Consider the following 23,753-nt stretch of genomic DNA (forward strand, 5'->3'; position numbering starts at 1 on the left):
ACTACATTTCTATAATTTACTCGTGTTTGAAAGTCTGTGTTGCACTGGGATTAATAAATGGGGCAATTTTCAATTAAAAACAAACAAAACAACTATTCACATGCAATAATCTAAGTTTTGTTGTATATTACAATTTGCCTCAGAAACAAAGTCTTAGTTTTCAGTTTGCAGTGATTATATATAAAAACATAAAAAAAATACATACATAACAATTCTATTTTTTTTAATTTAACAATTTTATTCTATTTAAGTAGGCACATCTGCACATCTGCACCTTTAGATACAAAGAGTTCTGTAGTCAGTGACGTCAGCTGCTGCTTTATGGGGGGGGGGAAATCTGCTTTAAGTTTTTTGTTTCAATGATGAAAAGACGTTGCTATTAAAAAATGCTGTAAAGAGTAGGAGACTTGGAGTGAATACTCACAGTGAGCTTTAAACACAGTTGTGTAGGTGGAGATCTCCACCTAGTGTTCAGTTTATGCAGTCAGCAGCTGCTTGGATCACATGGGCTTGGACTGTAATATTGAATGCAGGTCCTGGTTATGCAGCAATCTTTTGTTGCACCAATAAAATAAATTAAAATGTAAAAATCTTTGGCACATCTACACAAATATATTTAAACAAACAGATATTAAAAACGTGTAGTGAGTTGTATACATGCTTCAATTCTGGTGTTGGTCTTCAGGGACTGTCATGGTTGAATATTAAAAAAGTTTTTGCCTATTTTTCATCAAAAAAAAATGTACATGAAATTTTGGGCCACAGGGCCTAAATAAATACAACTAAATAGAATAACTATAAATTAATAAAACACAGTTCAAGAAACAGTTTAAAAACTCTTGCACATTTTTATTGGAATGAAAACAGTCATGCTACACATTAATCGACAGCAAAACTACAGAGAAAGTGCTGTTGTCACTCCGAACATAATGCCCGGTAAGATGAGATGATTAATACCTTATTGCTGAATTCATTTCAGTTTTAGAAACAGAGACAGCTCACAGTATTCACTACCTATTTACCGCTACTCAAATATAGCATAACAAATCAAATAAACATAAAAAATATAATAGAATCATAATAAATATTCATTAGTGTTCCGAGGTTACAGTAAAACAGAGCAGCTAATGCTGTAAACAACATGTTAAAAAAAAAAGAGGAACAGGAGTGGGCAAGCAAAGTCTCTCAACAAGTCACGAAACTGGCACTCTGGTTTCAGAGGATCTAATCCTTTAAATTTGCTGAAGAGTGAAGTTCCACCTCTGATCTCAGTACCTTTGGAGCAGATTTGTGTATTAGTCTATACTTGTGAAACAGCAGGTAAATGCAGACATTATTCTGATACAGAGTTCACATTCTCAGGCTTTTGATGATACAACTGCCATTATGTCAGTATGTAAAATATAAATCTATATCCATTGTCATTCCAGTGTTCCAGTGGAGCTAATCCACTCCTCCAGTGAATTAGCTTTAAACACACTTAGGTACCTTTAATGCCTAGAGATCCCACACTTTTCAGTAGTAAAATGCAATTGTTCTAGTGCAAGTCTAACCAGATTATTAACAAAAGACAATCAAATGAAAGTATTCTTGCTTGTCATTACACAATGCCATGATATAACACTAATTTGCAATGCAGCCGATGTTAACAGAAATAAAAACATTAAACGACAAGATTCGCCATGCGTGACTAAAATGTAATCGCAATAAAATAAAAGCAAGCTGCTTAGTCACTTGGTGTATGCAAGGCAACACAGCTGAGGTCAGTAATGTGTGTTATTTGAAAGAAAATGTCGTACATTACACTGACCACATGGGGGCAGACTAAGACAGGGAGACAGTACTGTCGGATTATTGTAGTCTGGCACAGTCACATGATTTTTTTTTTTTTTATTAATATGTAGTGTTGTCACTATCAAATAAATAGAAAGCATATGTGCACCTGCACCACACACACTCACACATGCACACTCACACATGCACACTTACTCATGCTAGAGTAGTGCATGGCTAAAAAGCGCGGAGTGATCAACTTTCACCCTGTAAAGGTGAAGTAGCTTCCCTGCTCCTACAAAAGGAGGAGAAGAGGTGGGGAATTTGTGCTCTTCGTCTTCATCTCCAGGATTCCCAGGATACTGGCCGCGTCAGTCACACAGTCAATAAAAGTTTGGTCAGTTCGATTAACAAATAAAATCCCGTGGAGGTTTCATAGTTTACTTCGCTTGAGTCTCTACGTACTACGTACCGCTGGTTAAAGTTTTATGAAGGTTAGGAGGCAGAAAAGAAGCCTTGAGTCCAGCTTTGCTTCTATATGTCTCTACTGCCTTTGTTATGACCTTTTATTGCCAGGGGTCACCCAGGGGCATCTTAGGAACCTGAATGTGCATTTCCACAGGGCGATCAGGTGGATGGTCCCTCCTGTAGGTGACAGTCTTCTCATTGGTTGTAGGAATGTATGACAGATCCTGGTGGGGAAGGGGAGGGGGCAACAGAAATATGCAGTCAGTAATATTGGAGTCTGAGATGAACACAGATGCTCACTTCAGAAGACTTCTTCACTATTAGTCCAAAATACTACATACTACGGTTCCCATAATGCTTTACAAGTTGCCTTTTCCCCCCACATGACTCCTACATGTCATGTGTGACAGATGTTTCCGTGGTTACAGCTTGTGAGTGTTCATATTAGTGGAGAACTCAAAGTGTTAGTCTGTTTAATTGTGATTTATTTCTGGTAAAGATTTGTTGGTAAAGCCAAGATTATGAGTTAAGGGTCATTTTCACAGTCCTTTTGGAGCCTTTACAGGTACACAGAGGATCTTAACCTCTTAACAGCCACCAGGTCACTGGGTTTGGTTAATGTCCTCCCCTTTTTATAGCATTTTCACCTGCTTCAAACACCCACGTGGAAAAGCTTTTAACAGAAACTCTGTGGCTTTATTTGAAATCTAAATGCGTCCCCTATTTACTGAAAGTTCAGCATGTGGCTAAACATGCTAAACTTAACCCTTGGTGGATATTAGGCAGGTAAACTCAAAGTCTATGTGGCCTTTCCCATGACTGAGAAGTGAAGAGTAAGTCTTTGTTACTCAAAAGCAAAACTTCCCCCTGACAGTAAAATGTCATAAAAAAAAAAAAATCAGCAAAGAACTGTAAATGTTAACCAGACAGATGGTCCTGATTCTTAAACACAGTCCACAATCGTCAGTATCATTAAGATGATCTGCAGCAGTGCCATAAACAGGAACCCCCCTCGCCACCCCTAACCAGTAACCATTGCTAAGAAATTCCCATCTTCCTCTTCTCCAAAGTGCTGTATGTCATTATAAGGTCAGAAAGCTGGAAACTGTAGCTGCTGAGCTGGGAGTTGGGAGGAAATGTAAAACACAGCTGTACCTCTAAGAGCACACTCACATTCCTCACTGCTGGTTTCAGCTGCCGGTACTACTTCACATAAATATCCTAATGAACCTTTGCTGCTCAGGGCTCCAGGGACACTTTGGCTCTCATTTAAAATCAGACAGCACTGAGAAATTCCTCAAGGATATCAGAGAGCTAACCTTTCCAGTGCAATGGTACCCTGCATCTTCAACAGTGCCCCCTGGTGACCACCGCCTCTTCTGCAGCAACAGCCGGGACACGGCCACAACCACCAGCCCGCACAACACGGTCAGGGCGCACACGCTCAAGAAAGTTCTCACCAGCCGAAGGCTGCTGCTGACACAGTCTGTAGACACATACACATAAACGCACTCAGTTTTACTGTGCAGAGCTATAACATTGTATTGTTCACTGATGGGGACAAAAGTTTGGAGTATTTTTGATCAAAATCATCTTTGAGCAACATGAAAGTACAGATTAAATAAAACTAAAAGTACAGATTCAGCAATATGAAACTGTGAAGAGCTAATCAGGTATATTTCACTGGCTCTAAACCCAGGTGTAGGCTGGGTATGGTATGTTTTGGATGTAAACGTTGGACTTGCATGAATGAATTTGAATAAAAGTTACTAAAAGAGGAAAGAGACTGTCCACTGAAAAACAGGGGAGACAAAAAGGCAGTACAAAGCAGAGCTACTCATTTAAATGACATATGACACACACACACACAGAGCTCGCTCGGCGGCAGCTGTACCACTATTGCGGTACTGAACAGTCAGCTGGCTGTGTATCTGCTGGGGAGCATGTGTGGATGACGGGCTGATTGCTCGACACAAAGAGCCCAAAGATTGCTCTGACATTTTGTAACAGAGTTACCATAGAGACCTGGCTCCTGCTGCACCCGGGAGGAGTGGGTGTGAGCAGGAAGAGAGTGTCCCGTTGGGTGTGGGGGGTGGGGGGGTGGTTGGAGGGAAGCTTGAGGGGATAGGGGGAGATGGGGGGGAGATGCATAATAAGCAGTGCTGTTCCAAAAATTGGAAAAGGGTGGGGTGTAAGGGTGGCGGGGTGATCTGTAACACTTAGATGTGCAATAATAATGTGTGCGAGACTGAGGGCAAATGTGAACTGTGAGGTTTAAAATTGTGTGTTTGTGTGTACGTGTTTGTGCGTGAGGAGGTGTGTGTGTGTGTGTGTTTGTGGATGATTGAAAAGAAAAAATCCATAAAGTGAGATGGAAACTGAGGGGAAATCTAAATTACAGCTGTAACACTGACAGCAGGCTTGCTGACTCAAATACACCAGGGTGCACTAGTGCAGCAGAGGTATCAACGGATATCACCCCAAGTTAAAGCGTGTGTGTGTGAGTTTTGACTTCATACCTGGTCTTGTGCTAATAAGAAGCTGAGCCTGACCAGACTTCGAGCTGGTCTGAAAGCGATAGCTGTTGCGACAGCTGTCGTTACTGATGTACATGCAGTGAATCCACGTCTCCCCTGCTTGACCTGAAAATACAGCCAGAGAGAGAGAGGGAGCAGTGAGACCCAGACATAGATCCAAGATCCAGAACAAATCCTGGAGGGTTAGTTTAAACAAAAAAATTGATCAGAGTGGTGCTGCTGCAGAGCTGCACTGTTTTAAAGCTTCTCTTGTTTCAATCAAATTGAATTCAGGTTTGTTTATATAGTGCCAAATCACACAACAACAGTCGCCTCAAGGTGCTTTACACGGTACCCTACAGAATTCTGCAGAAAACCCCAGCAATCAAGTGACCTGCCTGTGAGCGAGCACTTTGTGGTAGGAAGGAAAAACTCCCTTTTAACAGGAAGAAACCTCCAGCAGAATCAGGCATAGGGAGGGGCAGCCATCTGCCTTGATGGGTGGGGGTTGTGAAGGGAAAGAGAAGAGAAGAAACAGAAGCAAAAAGAAAAAGAGAGCATAGGGAGACAAAACACAGACTAAGGGAGAGAGAAGACACAAATGTGATGAATTTAATGCTGCTGCAGCGGTATATAAACACATGGGGAGTGAAAAGAAGAGAGTGGAGAAGAAGTGCTCAGTGCATAACAATGTATGACATGAAGGCAACCTTATTTTAGTAAAACCAAATTAAGTAATTGAAGATCTGTGTGCAATGAGAATCTGACTATACAAATCCTCTCAGTAATCTGGGGTCTTGATTCTCGAATAGTGACCAACTGTTAGACAAAGCATTTTGAAGCTAAAGAAACAGATTTTTTAGGAGTCAGTGGAGAACAAAACTGAGCTAAAAGGTCAGTGAATAGTAGGCTTACACTCATCAGGTGGTCAGAAATGCAACTAACTGTATATGAAAAAGAATGTGATGTAGAGGCAGTCTTTTTAGTGGCCAGCAGGGGGTGGCATCTCTGGTTGCAAAACGAGGTCAGGATACATAGTTATCTATGGGAAACCCAACTTTCCACTTCTTTTATGACTTCAGCAAATGCTTGCCTTGTGAGTTTATGGCCCCTGAAGACAGTTTTAAGTCATACTTAATAAAACATGGTGTTCTTTTTTCATTTCATTCATTTTCAATGATTGTATTATTTAAGGTATAATAGGTGTTAAAACAGGATGTGGTTTAGTTCGGGGCTACCTTGTGATTGACATGTTGCTATCATGCAGTATGCTCAGCTCTCAGTGAAATCCATCTGTCGCTCTGCTTCTAAATAACCAAATGGCTTTGGCTCAAAAATGCAGGCAATAAACTGCCAACATGTGCAACAGCACTTCGTGTAACTTGTCAATGTTGCTTTTATAGATTGCCAAACTTAGCAAAAAAAGATGAATACAAGCAGCTCTAAGGGTTGCTTGTTAAATAGTAAATACAAAGTAATATATTTCAAACCCAAGAGCAAATTCAAACTGAGCCAAGGCTTTTATTAAAAACAGCTAAATCTGTCGTAGCTTCAATTAAAGAAAAAAACCTTTTTAGTGTCCACAAAACTACAAATATGTAAACCTGAACCTGGAGGTTTGTTCCTGTTAAAGGGGAGTTTTTCTTTCCCGCTGTCGCCAAGTGTTCGCTCATATGGGGTCATATGATGGGGTTTTCTCTCTATTATTTACTTCGAGGCAACAGTCGTTGTGATTTGGTGCGATATAAATAAAATTGAATTGAATCACACCAGCTCTACCTGACATGTCATCCATGTAGCCGACCAGCGGTGCACAGGTGTGGTTGCACTGTCCCGCCTCTTCTTGGGTCAGACCATGAGAAAGGTGGCAGCCCACACACGTCCTAAGAGGCAAAGCAACGCAAACAGAAATAACAAATCACTACAGTTTCAACTTCAAGCATACAGCTCGATCTGTCGGAGCTCCCATCGTGCTTTGCGGTACTAAATATAAGTCGCTAATTACCAGTATGATTGGCAGGTGCTTTGGCACGCAGGGCAACGCTCGCAGAAGTCTCCGGAGTGTTGGGGGTCGTCGCACACGCACTTACCACACACACACTTCCCTCTCCCGCTGCAAAGCAAGCCATTTGATGACTGGCAGGTTGCTGTGGAGACGGGACAGTTGCAGCTATCGCCTGTCCATCCATCCTCACACACACATTCACCTAGCACACACACACCCCGACCTGAGAGACAGGAGAGAGATGAGAGGAAAAGGCATTAGAGAAGTTAACGAAGAAAAATCGTGCACTAGTCATCTTGACATTAGCAGTATCACTATGAACTAATTTTCAGAGTGTGCCCCTCTTACTTCCACACAGCAGCCCTCCTTCGTAAGGGCAGGAGAAGTCGTCTAATTCGCAGTATTTCCCGTACACTGCACCGAGCCTGCTCTGCTCACAAACACACTTCCCACATTCGCACACTCCGCGGCCACTGCAGACCACATCAGACCCATCTGCTTTGCAGTTCTTGTTTGAATCCGAGTCCTTCATCATCCCGTAGTTCGGCCTCTCCTCCTGATTGTTGCCATTTTGGGTCTGTTTGCATGGTGACGCGTTGGCATCACGGCACTGTCCCGCCGGTCCACATGTGCACTGACATTTAGAGCGGATCCTCACAACAGTGGATTCGTTGTAACCCACGGGACGGACCATGACTGTCACATCTTCATCTTTACCGTCATCAGGACAGGAGTGCTGGCCAATTGTGATATTGAAGTAGACCTGCGTAAAACAAATATGTTTATAAAGAGCAGCAGGGGATGTTGAAAGAGGGATAGAGCTGTGTTCTAGTTGTATATTTATGTGGGCGGCAAGGTCAGTTGGTCATCTGGTGCACCACCATGGCCCAGTTCAAAAAGAACTACCGTAATATTTTATGCTATGAACCTCATCGATTTAGTGATAGAGTGTCTTGTTTGCCTAGCAACAGCAGGTAGAAATTCCAGTTTCTTCACTACTTTTGTTCACGACTAAATGACCACATCTCATGCCATCCTCATTAGTTAACATGCTAAACTCAGGCCCTCAGTATTGTTGTAAGCATGCTGACATAGACATTTACATCAGAGAGACTATCTTAAACATCCTCTACACTTACACAGCGATGTGGATTATACAGAAATCATTTTTCTGCACCAAACTGAGGCTGTAAATCTAAAAGGTGTGAATAAGCCAAATCTGGCTGCATGATTACAGAAATCCCTAACAGCTCAAACAGTTGGACAGGAAAATGGATTCTTAGGCTGAATTTGAACAATTATTCTGTTGGCTGATGTGGAAAGTTGCGCATGCCAAAGCTTTGAGTTCACAGTCAGCCTTTCTATTGATTTTTATCTCCATTCTGGTAATTGTTTCCATAATTCGTCTCTAATCCACCCACAGATTAAAAGGCCTGAGTTTCTTTGTACAGTGGAGTAACTCTGTAGAGCAGTGATTTAGTATGCCGAGGTTCAATAAAAGTTTAGAACCCCAAAATGTGATGAAAGAAGTCTCGCAGGAAGCTAAGGGGAGTAAAATCATTCCCAAATGCACTGAAGATGCTATAATTAGTGCCAAAGCAAAGGTCTCTTTGGCTGCTACAGCTACAGTAACCTCTGATAAAGTCATGCTGCTTAAGTAGAAAAACTACCGTGCACAGCTGAGAAATATCAAAAAGTGCTCTCGGCACTGGTGAAGGTTTCTTTTTCTCTGCTGGATAACAGAACAGGTATTAAGGAGTACAAGTCCAATGACCTCATTCTAAATATAAATGTCCTATTTGTCTGTATCGAGGCTCTCGTGTTAGGTGAGGTAGGGATTTCTGGAGGAAAAGGTCGCGAAATCACATGGAAATGTTTTCCTCTTAAATACAGTCCGTGTAATCCGCTCAGCTCGGATTATTTACCAAATCTTCTCTGTCACGTAAAGCTCTCAGTGCGAGGGCGTTTGTGTATGTCAGGGTAATCTGATACAACTAATATATGCCTTGTGACATCTCTGGTGGCTCTGACGCTGCTGGGTGTTTACCGTCTGGTCGGGCTGCACCCCCGTGCAACTGTGCTCTGCAGCAGTGGATCCATCGGGGCAGAGAGGAGTTACAGACACCCAGTACCTGCTGACCGCCTTGTCCTCCACCGACACGGACACCACCACCTCTGATAACAACCTCTGGGCACATCGAAAACAGAGAGACAAGCAGCATTACACTGAGAGCCTGATATAAAGAAACTTATCATAGCTTACTGTGCTGACTACAAAGCAATGTAGGTTAAGATAAAAGGGAATGCTAGGAACAGCTTGAAATTTTAATGAACGTAATCTGTGTGAGTGAACAGCAATGACGAAAGAAAGGGGGGGAAAAGAGGCTCATTAATCAAAGTTGTCACATGTTGCCTGAAAGCCCTTACTGTCGCCCTCTCTTTCTTCCTGAAATACAGGGATTTATGGGAACAAGGAGGTGGGGCCGAAAATAGCATCTTTGTGTCCCTCTCTGATTAGGACACATGGTTTCTGTGGGGATCTGATAGCCATTATAATGCCAGCTTCTGTTCAGGCGGCGCTGTTTGTGTATGTGTGTGTGTTTCGGCACGTATGCGTGGCTGCGCACCCGATTCTGTGGATTCGGCAGATTCTCGAAGCAAACAATGGAGCGCTGTGCCTGAGGCAAGATTATACTCTGCCAACAGAATTAACCCCGTGGTGAGTCTCACTCACCCACACACACACATACAAAACCTAACCTTCCGTAACCTCAAGTTCTCGTCCGTGTTGTTTCCTGTTGTTGTTTTTCTTTCTTCAGGCTTTAGGTCTCTCCCCATCATCAATTTTCCCCAAACTTAAGCACTTTAAGTTTGAGATCATTTAAGATTTTTCTTGCATTCCCCGTTTTCAAACTTCAACTTCTGGGGTACACATAAACAGGACGCACTTTTCAAACAGGACATGCGCTATTACTCAGTCCGCATGATTCAACAAGTCAAGGAGAACAACAAAAGTTTGTGTTGCTTCAGCAGACCGGCAGCAAACTTTGTCTCAACATTTCTGAGCCAGGAATGTGTGGGGTTGTGATTCCAGCTCTCACAGTGCTGCTCTTCTCGTCTCTCCCACCTTTCACTTGTTCCCGTCTTTGTCCAAAGAATGAATAAGACGCTACAAAGAGGACAAAGAGCCTACGAGGGGAGGTGTAGCTGAGTGCTTTGTACCTTGTATGCATCCACCACCAGGTCAATGAGATTCGGAGCCTGGAAGAGGCCTAATTTTCCCAGGTAGGAGCCAGGTAGCAGATGTATCAGCTCCTGGAAAAGGAAAGGGAGACGAGAGTAGAAAAAAACGTAATGCTTTTAAAAATCTTCCCCTCTCAAATGTGCTCCTGAAATGAGCAAGATATGTATGAGTCAAAACTTGAGAATCTGTGGCTGATTGTATGCCTTCTCAGTATATTACTAAGTGCACGTGTAGGGGCACATTACCTCATACCACTGGTATTGCTGCTTTTCCACAGCAAAGATGGAGTAGATATGGTTTTCAAGGAGCTTATCAGACAACTGACCCAAACTGGGATGATCCTGAAAAGCAAAGTAAACCTCCTGTCACCTCAAAGCCTGTAGTAATTCATCTGGTCCACATTAAAGTGAGATTATGTGAACTTAAAGTTTGATGCTTTAGCTTTTGCAAGTTTCCTCACCATCCTGGTGCTGCCTTTGTAGACGTTGTCCTCCAGGTGACACAGACCATCATGTGGCACGACGATCCCTGCCAGCCGGCTATCCAGGGCGAGGTGAGAAGGCTGGTCGGTCATCAGGAGCAACAGACGCTTTGCCTCTGGTCTCCAACCAACAGCCCTCTAAAATGCAGAAGGAAGGCAACGTGCAATGTTATTTTTGGCCATTAATTTAGCAAAACTTACATATTTTCATCCTAATACCAAAAAAATTCAAACACAAGCAGAGATCTATTGAACGTCTCTACAGCCTGTTTTTGCAGAGTGGTTTTTGTTATTCCTTTAAATCATGACGGAGTGATGTGGAAAAATGTGCATGCATCACATTTTAAGGATTTACAAGTGTGGGAAAAAATGCAAGGCGAAACATTTTACACATGTGAACTGGATTATTTTCGGTGATGATCAGGCTTTTCTGTAATGTCCAATTAAATAAAGAACCGGGAGTCTCGATTTTTATGTCTGTGACTCATACAGTGACTCCTTTCTCTCAGCGTGAGAAAATGGGCCAGTGTGCACGTGTGTGTGTATTTAGGGAAACCTAGTGAGTAGGCCTGGCATAATGGAGTCTATTTCTAGACTGATGACCACTGTGGTGTTTCTCTCCGACATGGCTACTCAGGGGCCCCCTGCATGGTGTGACACATAACCCCCACAGAAGCTATAATGTAAGCAACTGTGAATCTCAGTGTGTGTGTCTGCCATACCCCACATGTGGAGTTAATACTTAGTGGGATTCCTGTGGCAATATGCATTGCTTTCAGGGTGCCACTATTTTTCCAGAAAAGAGTAAACGCTTCTTTTACATTTGCAGATTTAACACCTACTTACAATTAGAAAACACCCCTTAGATTTACATATACAGCGTCTACTCTACCACTTGGCTGGGATGGAATCAGGGTCAATATAATTTGGCTTTTTAAGAATTCACTAAAGAAACTGTGTAAAGTAGAGGAAATTAATCATCCATTCTCTTCTGTTTATTCTTATCAGAGTCGTGGTGGTGGATAGACTATCTATCTAGTCTATCTACCATAGGGCGAGAGGCGGGATACACCAAGTCGCCAATTCGACACAGGGCTAAATTAATCAACATTAATCAAAAATATATAAATATATAATAAATAAGTCACTGCATAAATATTCAAACCCTTTAAAGTAACTGAACTAATTCAACAGAGCTCCAGCCAATTGTAGTTTCACAGTTAATGAAGTGCAGATTACCAAAGTGCAGTGAATGTGTCTCAAGTGACTGTAGTATAAAGACACCTGTGTGTGAAAGATTCAGTCAAGGTTAATCGGTATTCCTGGCAACAATTACACCATGAGGACAGAAGAACGCTCCAAGCAAGTCGGGGAAAAGATTAGGAAAACTATAGGTCAGCGTACAAGTCACTGAAAATCCCCTGGAGTTCAGTTAAATTCGTCATCACTGGAAGAAAAAACACATGTGTAAATCTGCCTAAAGCAGGCCGTCCTCACAAACAGTGACTGTGTGAGAAGGACACCAGTAAGGTGGGGGCCACGAAGACACCTATGACTACTCTGAAGGAGTTAAAAGCTTCAGCACCTGAGATGTTGCTCAGGCTTTATGGAAGAGAGGGGATAAGTTCATCTAAAAGCATGTGGGAGTCTGGGGTCTCTAGTCTGATGAGACCAAAATCAACTTTTTAAGTCATCACACTAGACACTTTGTTAAGGTAGCAACAGACATTCTATATATTTTGGCAAACACACCATCTCTGGCAAAACATAAAATGAATACAGCAATGATAGATAAATCCTGAAAGACCATCTGATTCAGTCTCCAAGAGAATTCCAACCTAATACGCGAACCTAAGACGCAAAGCATTCAGGCATGAGCTAGACGGAAATGGTTTAAAGTCAACAAGGTGAGTGTTTTGGAGTGGTTGAATCGAAGCCCAGAGCTCAAGCCAATGGAGAATTTGTTGTTGGACTTGAAAAGCACTGTTCATGCCTGACCCTGTGCAACCTGACAGAGCTTGAGGAGTTTTGCAAAGAGGAGTGGTGTACAATTGCAGTGTCCAGATGTGCCACCATGACTCAGACCTGTCCACACAGACTCAGTGCTGTGACAGCATCCAAAGGTGAATTTACCAAATAATGACTTGAATTAAGAGGAGCTTGTTATTAAAACACATTTCAAAAGCCAGAAGTCTCAGTGGTATGTAGTGAGCATTAGGGTAACTTGCACTGTGGAGGCAATATAGACAGGCTATGGAGTGACACATGTTGCCATGTAGATGATATTGTTTTAGGGAAGCCTTTGATTATTTCTGCAACCTAAACTAATACATCTGATGGATTATAGCAACAACAATTATGAGAATGCAGGGTTGAGCCGGCACAATCGAGTAAGGGTGGAAAAACTACATTAATTGGTCCTGTGCTGTTAAAACACATCACTATACGTCACTAACAGCCTCTGAGGGAGTTTTATATGCATTCATGTACGCAAACTACATATGAACAAATGCCCACCTGGCAGACCGCAGCTTGCAGCATGGCATCTAGTCCTCCTTCAGGTGTGTCCATGTTTCCAGAGATGCGCTGGCGCTTGATCACCCGCGTAAACTCGCTCATATTGCTTGTCATGCTAAGGACATGGTGGAAGCCGTGGGCTGGTCGACAGCGTATTTCAAAATCACTTGTGAGAGACAAAAAATAAATTAATTAATTAAAAAATGAGGTCCTGTTTGCAAGATTTGGAACTGCAGAGCTATTTGTTATATGCTCAGCTTATCCTGATGACAATGTTCCCCCAAGCAACTAAAAAGCTAAATTATGCATCTTTGTATATATTTTTTACATGATCACTGAAATGATGACATCCCTCTTCGAGTGTATCATTGTATCTGCCGACTCTAGCTAACAAATGATCTTACCTGCAGGGATTGTGGATCTTCGAAGGATGAACGTTGATGTAAGGAGAAACAGGCTTGTCCACAAATGAGCCAAAACCCAGCCAAAGGTCTGAGGAGTGCTCCGTCATACGAAGGGACAGAGCTACACCCACCGTCTTCAGCTGTGCAGCACGCAGAAAGCAGGTTGGAGAGGTAGAACAAGGACAGGTAAAGAGCAGCAGGCGAGAAGGGAAGAGCAAAAGAAGGAGGCGTGCAAGAGGATATAAAATAAGAAGATTTGGAAGATGATCCAGAATAAATCAGGCACAATAGACAAAAAAAGAAGCTGATTTACTTCCCATTTCCTCTGCTTCATTTAAAAAAAAGTTTAATCTGTAGTAGTTATAAAGTCAGTGTCCATCTCACTGGGCCTACTTACTGTTTATAGATCCTGGTGAGACTTCTCATTTATGCAAGCCTTGACTTAATTATGTTTTTACACAGCAAATAGTCCTTGCAGCTATATTTATATATAGAACCTTCAAGAAGAAGGCGTGGAACAAATCCTCACTGACTCACTGAGCAGCAGAGTGACAGACAAGCATTTTCAAACCTACTTGATCAAGGTTTTCCTGCATAGAAGCCGATACATCCACCAGGTAGTACAGGTCCACGGGATAACGCTCCAGCTGCTTCACCGACACTATGAAACTGGCCGCTGAACCTAGAAACAAACACACACGCACAACATAAACTGCAATGAGCAAAAGTTCAAAAATACTGCATGGTGCACTGCAGCACCAGCATCTACGTGAAGCAGAGATGCAGTGAAACATTTGTTAGGTAGAGGTTGGCTGAACTGTCCGGACTGCAAGGCATCTTCCCTTTACTCTCACTTTGCTGCTCATCTATATATATATGTGTGTAATTACGAGGAAGGACAGCGATTTCAGTGGAAGGGGACTAACTGCACTGCTATTCGCAGCAGCCGAACCAGCTACCAAAAGCTCAGAATACAACACACACACTCACACTGGGACTGTGACTTCATTTAGTGCTTAGGGCACCATTTCTCCACAATGATGCCTTTATTATAGTTTTTTTCCCTGAAGGCTTAAACACTAACAGTGATTCTTGAAGCACCCATCTCGGAAACTGTTAACACTTTTAGTCAGTGGAAATTTGAACACCCACCGCTTGGTGCTGTATGCTCCCATACGGCGCTGCAGGCAGTACTCGCTGTGCTGCTGAGCTACTAAATACAGCACCGCATGTGATGTGGATGAGGTCTTATGGCCTGATCCTTAAAGAAGGTGAGATTTTTCACATTTTGTTCCTTTTCTTTCCCGCAAGAACATTCTTATTTTCTGATATTGCACTGGTGTTCAGCACATTCACAAACTGCCCTGCTGGGCACACAAAATAATACACTATCGCTGCAATGGTGTGTTTTCTGCATACTGAACACATTATTAAGAGAGTCTGATCGTTTTTACGCCCAACCCAAGTTATCACGTCATCTACCTGGTCTGAGGGTGATGCTGATGTCTCTTGGGGAAACTTGTGTGCTGCTGATGGTGGCGTTGACCTCCACCTTAACCTCTGACTGCTCCATGAACTCCAGTGCACAGCCCCTCCTGAGCAGGTTAACTGGCAAGTCACAGCGCTGACTTAGCCCCGCCCCATCTAGAAAGCCCTACAGGTGAAAACATAAAGTTCAAAATGGTCAGTTTGCCCTTCATTCAAAATATGCTGGTTTTAAAATCCAACCTTGTATCTAAAACGAGTTAGGATGATGTAAGGAAGAGGGCTTCCTTACTAGTATAATTTGTATTGTGGTAACTTGCACACTTTAGAAGCACCTTTGCACTTTATTAAAAGCACTTTATTGAGCACTGCACTTTAAGGATAGACTTGCACATCAATAACCATTTGCACACAAGAGGTTTAATTATTTATTGAATATTTATTGAGTTATTTAATAATTAGCAGGTGGCCTTTTGCTCCAGGTCCTGCACAGCTGCTCCTCACTGAGAAGTGTGGTGGTTGTCTGTGAGGAAAGGTTGTTACTGGGAGCAAATAAGGTCTACTGCCAAGTAAAACTTAAGCAAGTGTGTGTGTTTAAAGTCTACAGGTAAAAGTGTTGGTGCAAAGACCTTTTCTGTGTCCTCTCCAGGGTGTTTGGGCAAATATTTCCCCAGTGGTCCGGACATTTAAAGGTTCCAGGAGAGGCCATGGGTTAAGGAGGTGTGAGAAATCTCTATACATGGGTTTTTGGTGGTTTTTTAATAGGGTTAAGGTATAAGGTTAAAATATAACATATTTAATTATCAGAGAATGATAAAATGTATTTATTTATTAACTCAGATTGTGTATTGTATATAGAAGGTGGAATGCTACAATTTGGTAAACTCACCTGGGAGTAAATAATGGTTTAGTCCTAAACAGCTGAGAGTATTTAAAGCTGCCATTTGTCATTAGACAAGAGATTGTTGTTGCTGTTGGAAAGCTTGATCTACCACTAACTGTCATGGCGTTAGATACATGTGGGCAAATAAACACCTCTTGCTTCCACCATACTTTGTCTCAGTCTTCACCTTCACTGTAAATTCATCTGCAAAAGCTTCGTCACAGGTGATGTGGGAATGGACGGATGAGCAAATAATTTAAACGTGTCGTTGAAAACAGCAAAAACATAATACAACCTGAAACGTCATTGTTTTTGTTCCAAAAAGCAAATTCACTTCCAACAAAACGCTAACAACACTTTAGGTAAAAATGTCTCCAAAAGGTGACAGAGGACTCATTTTGCATTATCTTGACGAATTAAGCAAAGCCTTCTTTTATTAAACAACAATGAGAGCACATGTGACTTCAAAGCCTGTAATATTGAATATTAACGGTGCCTTTGCACATGTAAGTCACTCACGACATGTGCGCTAATGAATACAAATAACAGATGGCGGGGGTTGAGATGGTCTGTCTCTTCTTCAGCCCACAGGAGGCGGCGTCCTTGATTTCCAAAAGGACTTTTGTTTGGTCAATTTTGCACCCTCCTAAATGAGCTTGGGCCCACCCATTGTAACTGTATTTCTGCATCTTGTATAAATCCTTTTTTCTCCTCTTCATTGTGGATAAGTGTGCATACATTGACGGTCTGTTTGTTGGCTGACGTTGGTTTTAAAAGTGCTCCAAAAGCCATTCAGTGATTTCCACTGTGTAATTGAGTGCTGCCTGAGGGCAACAAATCAAGGCCGTTCAATGTTGGATTTCAGCCTTTCTTTCCCCTTTGCTTTCACAGATTTCTCTGGGTTCTACACTATTTTATATACTGCAAATAATAAAAGGTAATAATGGCTTCAGAGTGCTGTTAAAGACGTACTGCCCTTTATCAAAATTACGTAGGATACGTTCCCCAGTTAGTTGGTTACAAGTTCAAATGAAGTGTATGTTTCAAAAAACAACATGTTTGAATTTCATCAATTTTATTTAACATTATAAATTTTAATATAGGAGAGCATTTTTTTCACATGCACAATATCACAAAAGTCTGTAGGGTATAGCTCACTTGCAATTTTAAACTCTATAAACAGAGCATACAAGGAAGCCATGTTTTCGCTGTAATCTCATCTGTATGATGAGCACATCTCCTTCAGCCCGTCTGGAGCAAGAGCGAGAGTAAACAATTTCAAGGTCAGAAGAAAAATTATAGATTTTCTCTACACTTGTGCCGATGTCTCCATCGTCTCCATCAATTCAAAAATGTATGCCTAACACTCTGCGTTTAAAGGCTGTAATCTAGTTAATGTTTAACCCATTAGTTAATTTTTTAACCTTTGCTCACTGTGAAGTATGTAGTGAAAGACTCACACATGCTGCAGACTCCTGCACACTGACAAACATTCAAAAAAAAGGATTTACTTGCAACACTTCTGGAGCCGTTGGGCAACTTTTGATCCGTTTCTCTTTCTCTGCGCACCTGCCTGATGTCACAGACGTGCAAAGTCTTCCCTCGTTTATTCCACTCAGGGAAACATGCTATACTGAAACCAGTTTCACAATTAATCAGTGGTTTCATTTTTCATTCTGATTGCTTTCAGTGTGCTTGTATTGATTTTTGATGGAGTTACCCCGACATGAGAGCCATGACTGTTTTTTGCTATCGGACCCTTGAAATTACTCATCAGTTTCAAGCACCAGGTGGAGGTGCCTGTTTGGATTTACTCCGGATTTATTCTCCGTGTATTCCAACACGGTGGAAATTTGCTCAGTGTTAGTTTGGACAGTTCAAAATGTGATTAGGCGCCCTTATTGTCTTCAGATTCTTGATTAAGTTCTCCTAATAGTCAGCTGCCACAACGGCAGAATGTAACAGTGTCATGCCTTATAGCTTTGGAGAGGCTTAGTGACCTTTGGTACTGTAGCAAAAAAACTCACAAATACAAAGAAGTGGCACAACCCCCCCCCCCCCCCCGTAAAATTACACCCCTAAATATGTGTATTTACACTGTAATTAATCTGTCATGGGCCAGACTGAGATCAGTCATTTTTTAAAAAGCATGAGGGGGAAACAGATAAGGGATGAAAGAGTGAAATTTTTTTTAAAAAACACACGGTTGAGGAAAACCGTGGTCTACAATAGAACCTGAAACTGTAGCAAACTATGTGACCAGGACCTGAACCTGAAACCTGGACTGGATTGTGTGTATTTATGGTGTTCCCTGTGGCTATAATATGCCCTGTAACAACTCTGAATGCCAAAAAGTTTCAGACTGACTTTCTGGGACTTTCCTTACACAGTCTGTCTTTTCACTGGACTCTGAATATTAACAGCCAAATGTGAACATGCATATTAACAAGACCGGCACTGTTTAATACTTATCCAAGCATGGCTCTGTGAGTTTATATGACCTTGTATGTGTGTGTGTGTCTCTGTGTGTGTAGGAGGTAATGTTTGAGGGCTCACACACACACCAGTGAACCCAGCCCCACTTGATGATGTCAAGAAGTGTAGGACTTACAGGGTGGGAAAGCACCTGAAGTCTGTAAATGCACACATGCTGACAGTTTGGTTTGGTATTTTTTATCTGTGTGTTGTTACTGGTGTGGCACCAGAAAGCTTTACAGCTCCTCACGTCTGTTTCGGGGTGGGCTCTTTACGAGACAGACCGACACACAGACAGATAGAGGCATGGGCGGAAGCAGCAATATGTGTAAGTGTGTGGAGACTAAACACATGGATGGAAAAGTGGCTCTGTCTCTGCTTTCTGCCTGAGAAAACGTGCATGGAAACATTCACACGAGCGGCCGGCGCAACTCACATGAGTCATAACGCAGGCCGCCGAGCTCTAACGTTCATATTATATTCACATTTGTGGACTGGATCAAAGCTTTGGTTCGTGTCATCTGAGGAATGCTGTCCAATGCCTGCCACGTTTGTCTCTGACACACACAAACACACGTTCGTACGCATTCCTACCTCTTCGAAACACCAGGCGCACTGTGGCCCACGGCTGAGGCAGTCTGTACAAGAGGTGATGCCAGGAGACCGACACACGCTGTCACCTGCTCAAGGAAGGGAGGACGAAAGGTGGAGGAGGCAGAGAGAGAAAAATGATTGCAGGGAAGAAGAAAAAAGATCGGCAAGAGGAGGAGGGAAGAATCTGAGATTAGCATATGAAAGAATGTGTGTGTCAACACTTATTAGCCATGCAGCTGAACCCCTGTGGACATTAGACACTTCTGATGATAGGAGCACCACTTAGCATCTCATAAGAGGCTGTTCAGCACAAATCAGCCACCATCTGGAAGCAGGTACTGGATTTGCTGGAGTAGTAACCCCTCGCCCAACACCAATACACACATCCATACCACATCTAATTAGTCAATCATTTAGTGAGAATGTGCATATGTAGGGAGTCCATAACTAGGCACTCAAACAGGATATGTCTATGCAAGGTTTGCAGAAAAAAATACAGTAAGGATTCAGACTTTACTGAGTGACAAAGAAAGGCTTTTTGTAGTGGAATTAGTGTAGTGATTTATCTGCTGGAATCTAATTTTCCAGAGTTATTCTCCAGGGAGCTTCAGTGAGGTTGTAATGTAGGACAAAAGGAGAAAAGCTGCAGGTCTGAGCATCACTAACAGCGCACTCTCACCCAGTTAAAAATCTTGGCCTCTGGCAAAAAAGACTGTGAAGGTTAATCGCCTAACTTCTAATTTTAAATGTTCGGTAATGTGCTCAACAAAGAGGGCTGGAGTGTTACCTGCTACTGCAGTGAGGCTGTCATTACTTCTCATCAATAACTAGTTTGTAACTCCTCCACATGAAACAAATGCTCATTACGAGTCTTTTGCGTGACCTCCTGCAGAGACTACAGAGAATGTGGGATGTGGGGGACGCTAATGATCGCTTGACAGTGATAGCTACAAGATGCAGTCTAATTGCTGAGATGGGATGTAATTAGCCCCCAATGAGCCTCCACTCACCGGCACTGAAGGATTCTCCGCTGAAAGCGACCACCAAACAGCAGAGCAGGAGGCACAGACAGGCGCTGTCGTATGTGCGTAGCCAGGAAGTCATATTATTCTGTCCACACCGGGTAGGAGACCGGAGCCAAGCAGCGAGGAGACACGGGAAGCGGAGCTGTACGGCTACTGGAGATGAACCGGGGGAGACCGGACACCGTGCGTTCGCCGGCGCATGAACAATAACCGTGAGTGCTGGCCCAAGCCGCGGGACATCGTGGTTCACCCAAATAGCCCTCTAATCCCGGAGAGGCATTCACATCGACCGGTCAAATCAGCTTACAAGCGCGCTCCCCCGTGGGCCACGAGAGGAGGTGAAGCAATCGGCGGAGTGCGAGTCACCTCCATCTATTTCCACCCAGCCGCAGGTGTGCGACGCGTCTCCGAGAGCTTCTCACAGCTTCGCCTCACAGCTGATGGTAAAAGTCTCATCCCGGGACAGAGCACACGCAGGAGTTACACACGGGAGAGCCAATCAGAGCTCAGCCGGCGCGCAACCAACATCATGCTGAGTGAACATCATACGCCGAGAACAGGAGAATAACCGTGTTTTAACCACTGCCATGGTAACCACGCCGCTGTACGTATGAGAGAGAGAGAGAGAGAGAGAGAGAGAGAGAGAGAGCGAGCTCAGAAGGGGAGGGGGCGTGCGTGTGTGTGTGTGTGTGTGGGGGGGGGGGGGGGGGGGCTGACAAATAAGGAGAGGAGGAAGAGAGGTGAACAAGGAGGAGTTGCGGTGGATTCCGAGTGTAGCGCTGGTGTTTTTGTTGTTTCTTAAGGGAGCCGTAAGGGGGACCGCTGAGCGCGAGGACCTGCGTGGATGGATGATAGTGTGGGGTAGTTGGGGGGGGGGGGGGGGGGGGGGGGTCAGTAAAAACCAGAGCTCTCGCAGAGGGGTTCACAGGCTGGTGCTGCAGGGGGAGGTGACGGGGTGCGGGGGTCTGACTCCATTGTGCGCAGATTCCAGTGACATAGAGTAACCTCCTCGCCGGCTGCTTCGCTGAAGAGAGCCAAAAGTACTTAGTAAATAACTGAACGTTTTATCCACGAGGAAAACAGCCACGGAGCAAGAAAACACTAGCAACCCAGACCATCTTTGGCCTGCTCGTATCTGGTGGGGGTCTTCAAGGTAAAAGAAAGAAAGAAAGAAAGAAAGAAAGAAAGAAAGAAAGAAAGAAAGAAAGAAAGAGATTCCAGTCTTGTCTTGGCTCCTGGCCTCAACAGCGACGGTGAATGCGCCAACGCGCAGCAATAAGATCGCGCTTATCTGCTCTTCTTTGGCCTCCATCTGTTGCTCAGGAGCCTGGAGCAGACCCAGCCGGCCTCTCCTCTCATTCATTCATCCATTCATTCACATAATTTGTCCAATGGGAATTTTTGGAGTGCTGACACCTCCCCGTCCACACTCCAAGCAGTCACCCCCAATTATGATAATGATGCAAACACACACCCCACTGTTTTCTAAGTGTGTGAAACATCCCTGAAAAGCAGCTTCCACGCAGTCTCTTTCTTTCTCTCTCTCTCTGCCCAGGCTCAAGTCTCTCCTCTCTGCAGGCTGAAGGTGACAGCGACGGTTTCGTGGTGACCAGAGGGCATAAAAAATAGAGGTATTCACTGCTGAGCAAACTTGATAATGGACTCCAGTGTAAACAGGTCCTCTGCCCTGGTCATCAGCACTGGCCTACATCACTATCTTAATGACAGCTGTCATTGTTGTTAACCCGACACAAGCCACTCTTCCTCTGAGTCATTCCTCCCCCAACTTTTCCCACCTCCACACCCTCCTCCCCCTTCTCTTCCCTTTCTTCTCCCCCTGCTATGTTTGTGTTAGCAGTCGGCTGGGCTTTCCATCACGCTGGTCTGGCCTCATCGTTCTCCAAACACACACACACACACACACACACACACACACACACACACACACACACACACACACACACACACACACACACATGCATGTGTGCACAAACACATACATACCATACTCTATTTTGAAGCATCTCAAACACCTGCCCAACTTTCTTTCTTTCTTTCTTTCTTTCTTTCTTTCTTTCTTTCTTTCTTTCTTTCTTTCTTTCTTTCTTTCTTTCTTTCTTTCTTTCTTTCTTTCTTTCTAAGTGGTCATTCAGAGAGTTCTCAGTGATTTTCTCTCTGAAGCCTCGCCCTCACTCTCCATTCAGCCTCCCATTCTTTGGATAAGCTGATGCGAGGACAAAGTAAGGGGTCAAATGTGAGAGGGGAGCAGAATGGGGATTCTCATGCATGGATCCAAACCAACCACCACAAGTGCACAGACTGACTGACGTTTGGGGAGATTTGGCACAAATTTTTCTTTGTGTTTCTAAATGTCAGCATTTTTGAGCCTTTTGTTATCGAGTGGAACCGAACAGCCACACAGTCATAACAAATTTGCATTTCATCATGATTTAACACTCGACAGTCTAATCTGAAATCCCCTCTCACATTTATATGTCAGCATTTGGCCTTTGGTGAAATGAATTCCCCCTCAAAAATCAGAATCACCTATCATCGCCTTCCTACTCATTTTTTTTCTTCTGATGCTGAATTGTTTTTTTGTTTTGTTCAATTTTATGTTAAGGAGGTGGAGGAGGAGTTGAATCTCAAATTTCCGCTTCTATCAAAATGTCAGTCTAAATAAGGTATTATGTAAAGCAGAATCAAATGTGCCTACTGCTATTATTCACATGCTGACAGCAGCCACGTTTCAGTTTACGTCTGGGAGGTCTAAAAATAGGAAGACCTACTTCTGTTCCTGTTTTGAGTGAATCAGGAAATTTGACATAGAACTGAAATTTTTTGAAGTCATAAAAAAACGGTGTTTTTATTTCACTGTCACACTCTGATCTAGTCTTTTGTTGTGGGTAACCACTAGATTATTTTTAATATGAACAGGAAGCTGCTATGTGAACTGATCCATATTTGGTCAATGTGAGAAGGTAGTGATCAGGTGGTCTAATTTTCTTTTGCGTATGGTTCAGATGATGTAAAGTTCAGAGTATTTTAATATTTTTAACGATAACATCGGAAAAGTCATTTTGACTCAGAGAAATGTCAACATGGGGGGAAAAAACAGCATCGCCATGGATACAATAAATTTAGCTGTGAAATCATTTTTTCTAAAGAAATTATAAGAATAGATTTTTTTTTTATATGAAAACCTGGGCTTTTAGGAAATAGTACTCTTATAGTAAATAAATGATAGTAAATAAATAGCAGACGTATTTGGCATGTTCACCTGAATATCTGGTGCTCAGTGAGTGGATGTAGTGCTGAATGGCATAACAAAAAAAATAACTATGAAACAGTGTGACTTTATAAGTTTGAGTTGTTGTTGAAGTGAAAACTTAAACATATCAGTCACAGTGTCATACAGCACTGACTGGCAACGTGAGTAACACTGACCTCGTTGTTACAATGTTACTTTGATTCACCCACCCCTTGCCACAATCTTGCCTCTCTCCATCAAGACCAAGAAGAGCCCACGAGTCCAAATGACCCCCAGGTTTCAATTTCAAATCCCCAAAGGATTTGGTGGACTCCCAGATTTCCACTCAGAATTATTTTAGTGGCACAATGGAAATCTACACTGCATTAAGGAGCTGGTTTTGTTCCTGACTGTTATGATTTCAAGGAAAGATCTATTGAGTATTAGGCTGCTAGCAAGATAAAATCTGTCCTCAGTTCATTGTTGATTTTGGCCTTTAATTTCTTGTTTCTTCAGCTGATAGCCTCGAACTCAAAAACCATTCTACCGCTTACATCCGGCTGTGACTTTTATGCTTACGTGGTGGAGACAGCAACACTGATATCAAAGTTGCTTTTCAATATAAAAAGAAAT

The 23,753-nt window shown here is 42.9% G+C and overlaps 1 protein-coding gene across 1 annotated transcript; it reads right to left on the reverse strand.

Moving 5' to 3' along the window:
• Positions 1-67: 67 nt before the first annotated feature.
• On the reverse strand, positions 68-21,592 carry itgb8 (integrin, beta 8). The gene is made up of 16 exons (XM_085396031.1): positions 19,856-21,592; positions 18,846-18,931; positions 14,891-15,062; positions 13,984-14,090; positions 13,409-13,548; positions 13,005-13,170; positions 10,467-10,625; positions 10,252-10,347; positions 9,985-10,077; positions 8,810-8,950; positions 7,111-7,525; positions 6,763-6,985; positions 6,537-6,640; positions 4,761-4,883; positions 3,561-3,727; positions 68-2,465 (listed from the first exon to the last, which is right to left on the reverse strand). The coding sequence occupies exons 1-16, from the start codon at positions 19,947-19,949 to the stop codon at positions 2,340-2,342; spliced, it is 2,412 nt and encodes an 803-aa protein (XP_085252157.1). The 5' UTR covers positions 19,950-21,592; the 3' UTR covers positions 68-2,339.
• Positions 21,593-23,753: the final 2,161 nt, after the last annotated feature.

Source organism: Rhamphochromis longiceps, linkage group LG22 (genome assembly GCF_057381845.1).
Source record: "Rhamphochromis longiceps isolate RC_006_pf linkage group LG22, R_longiceps_female_GT1.1, whole genome shotgun sequence".
Taxonomy (NCBI): Eukaryota; Metazoa; Chordata; class Actinopteri; order Cichliformes; family Cichlidae; genus Rhamphochromis; species Rhamphochromis longiceps.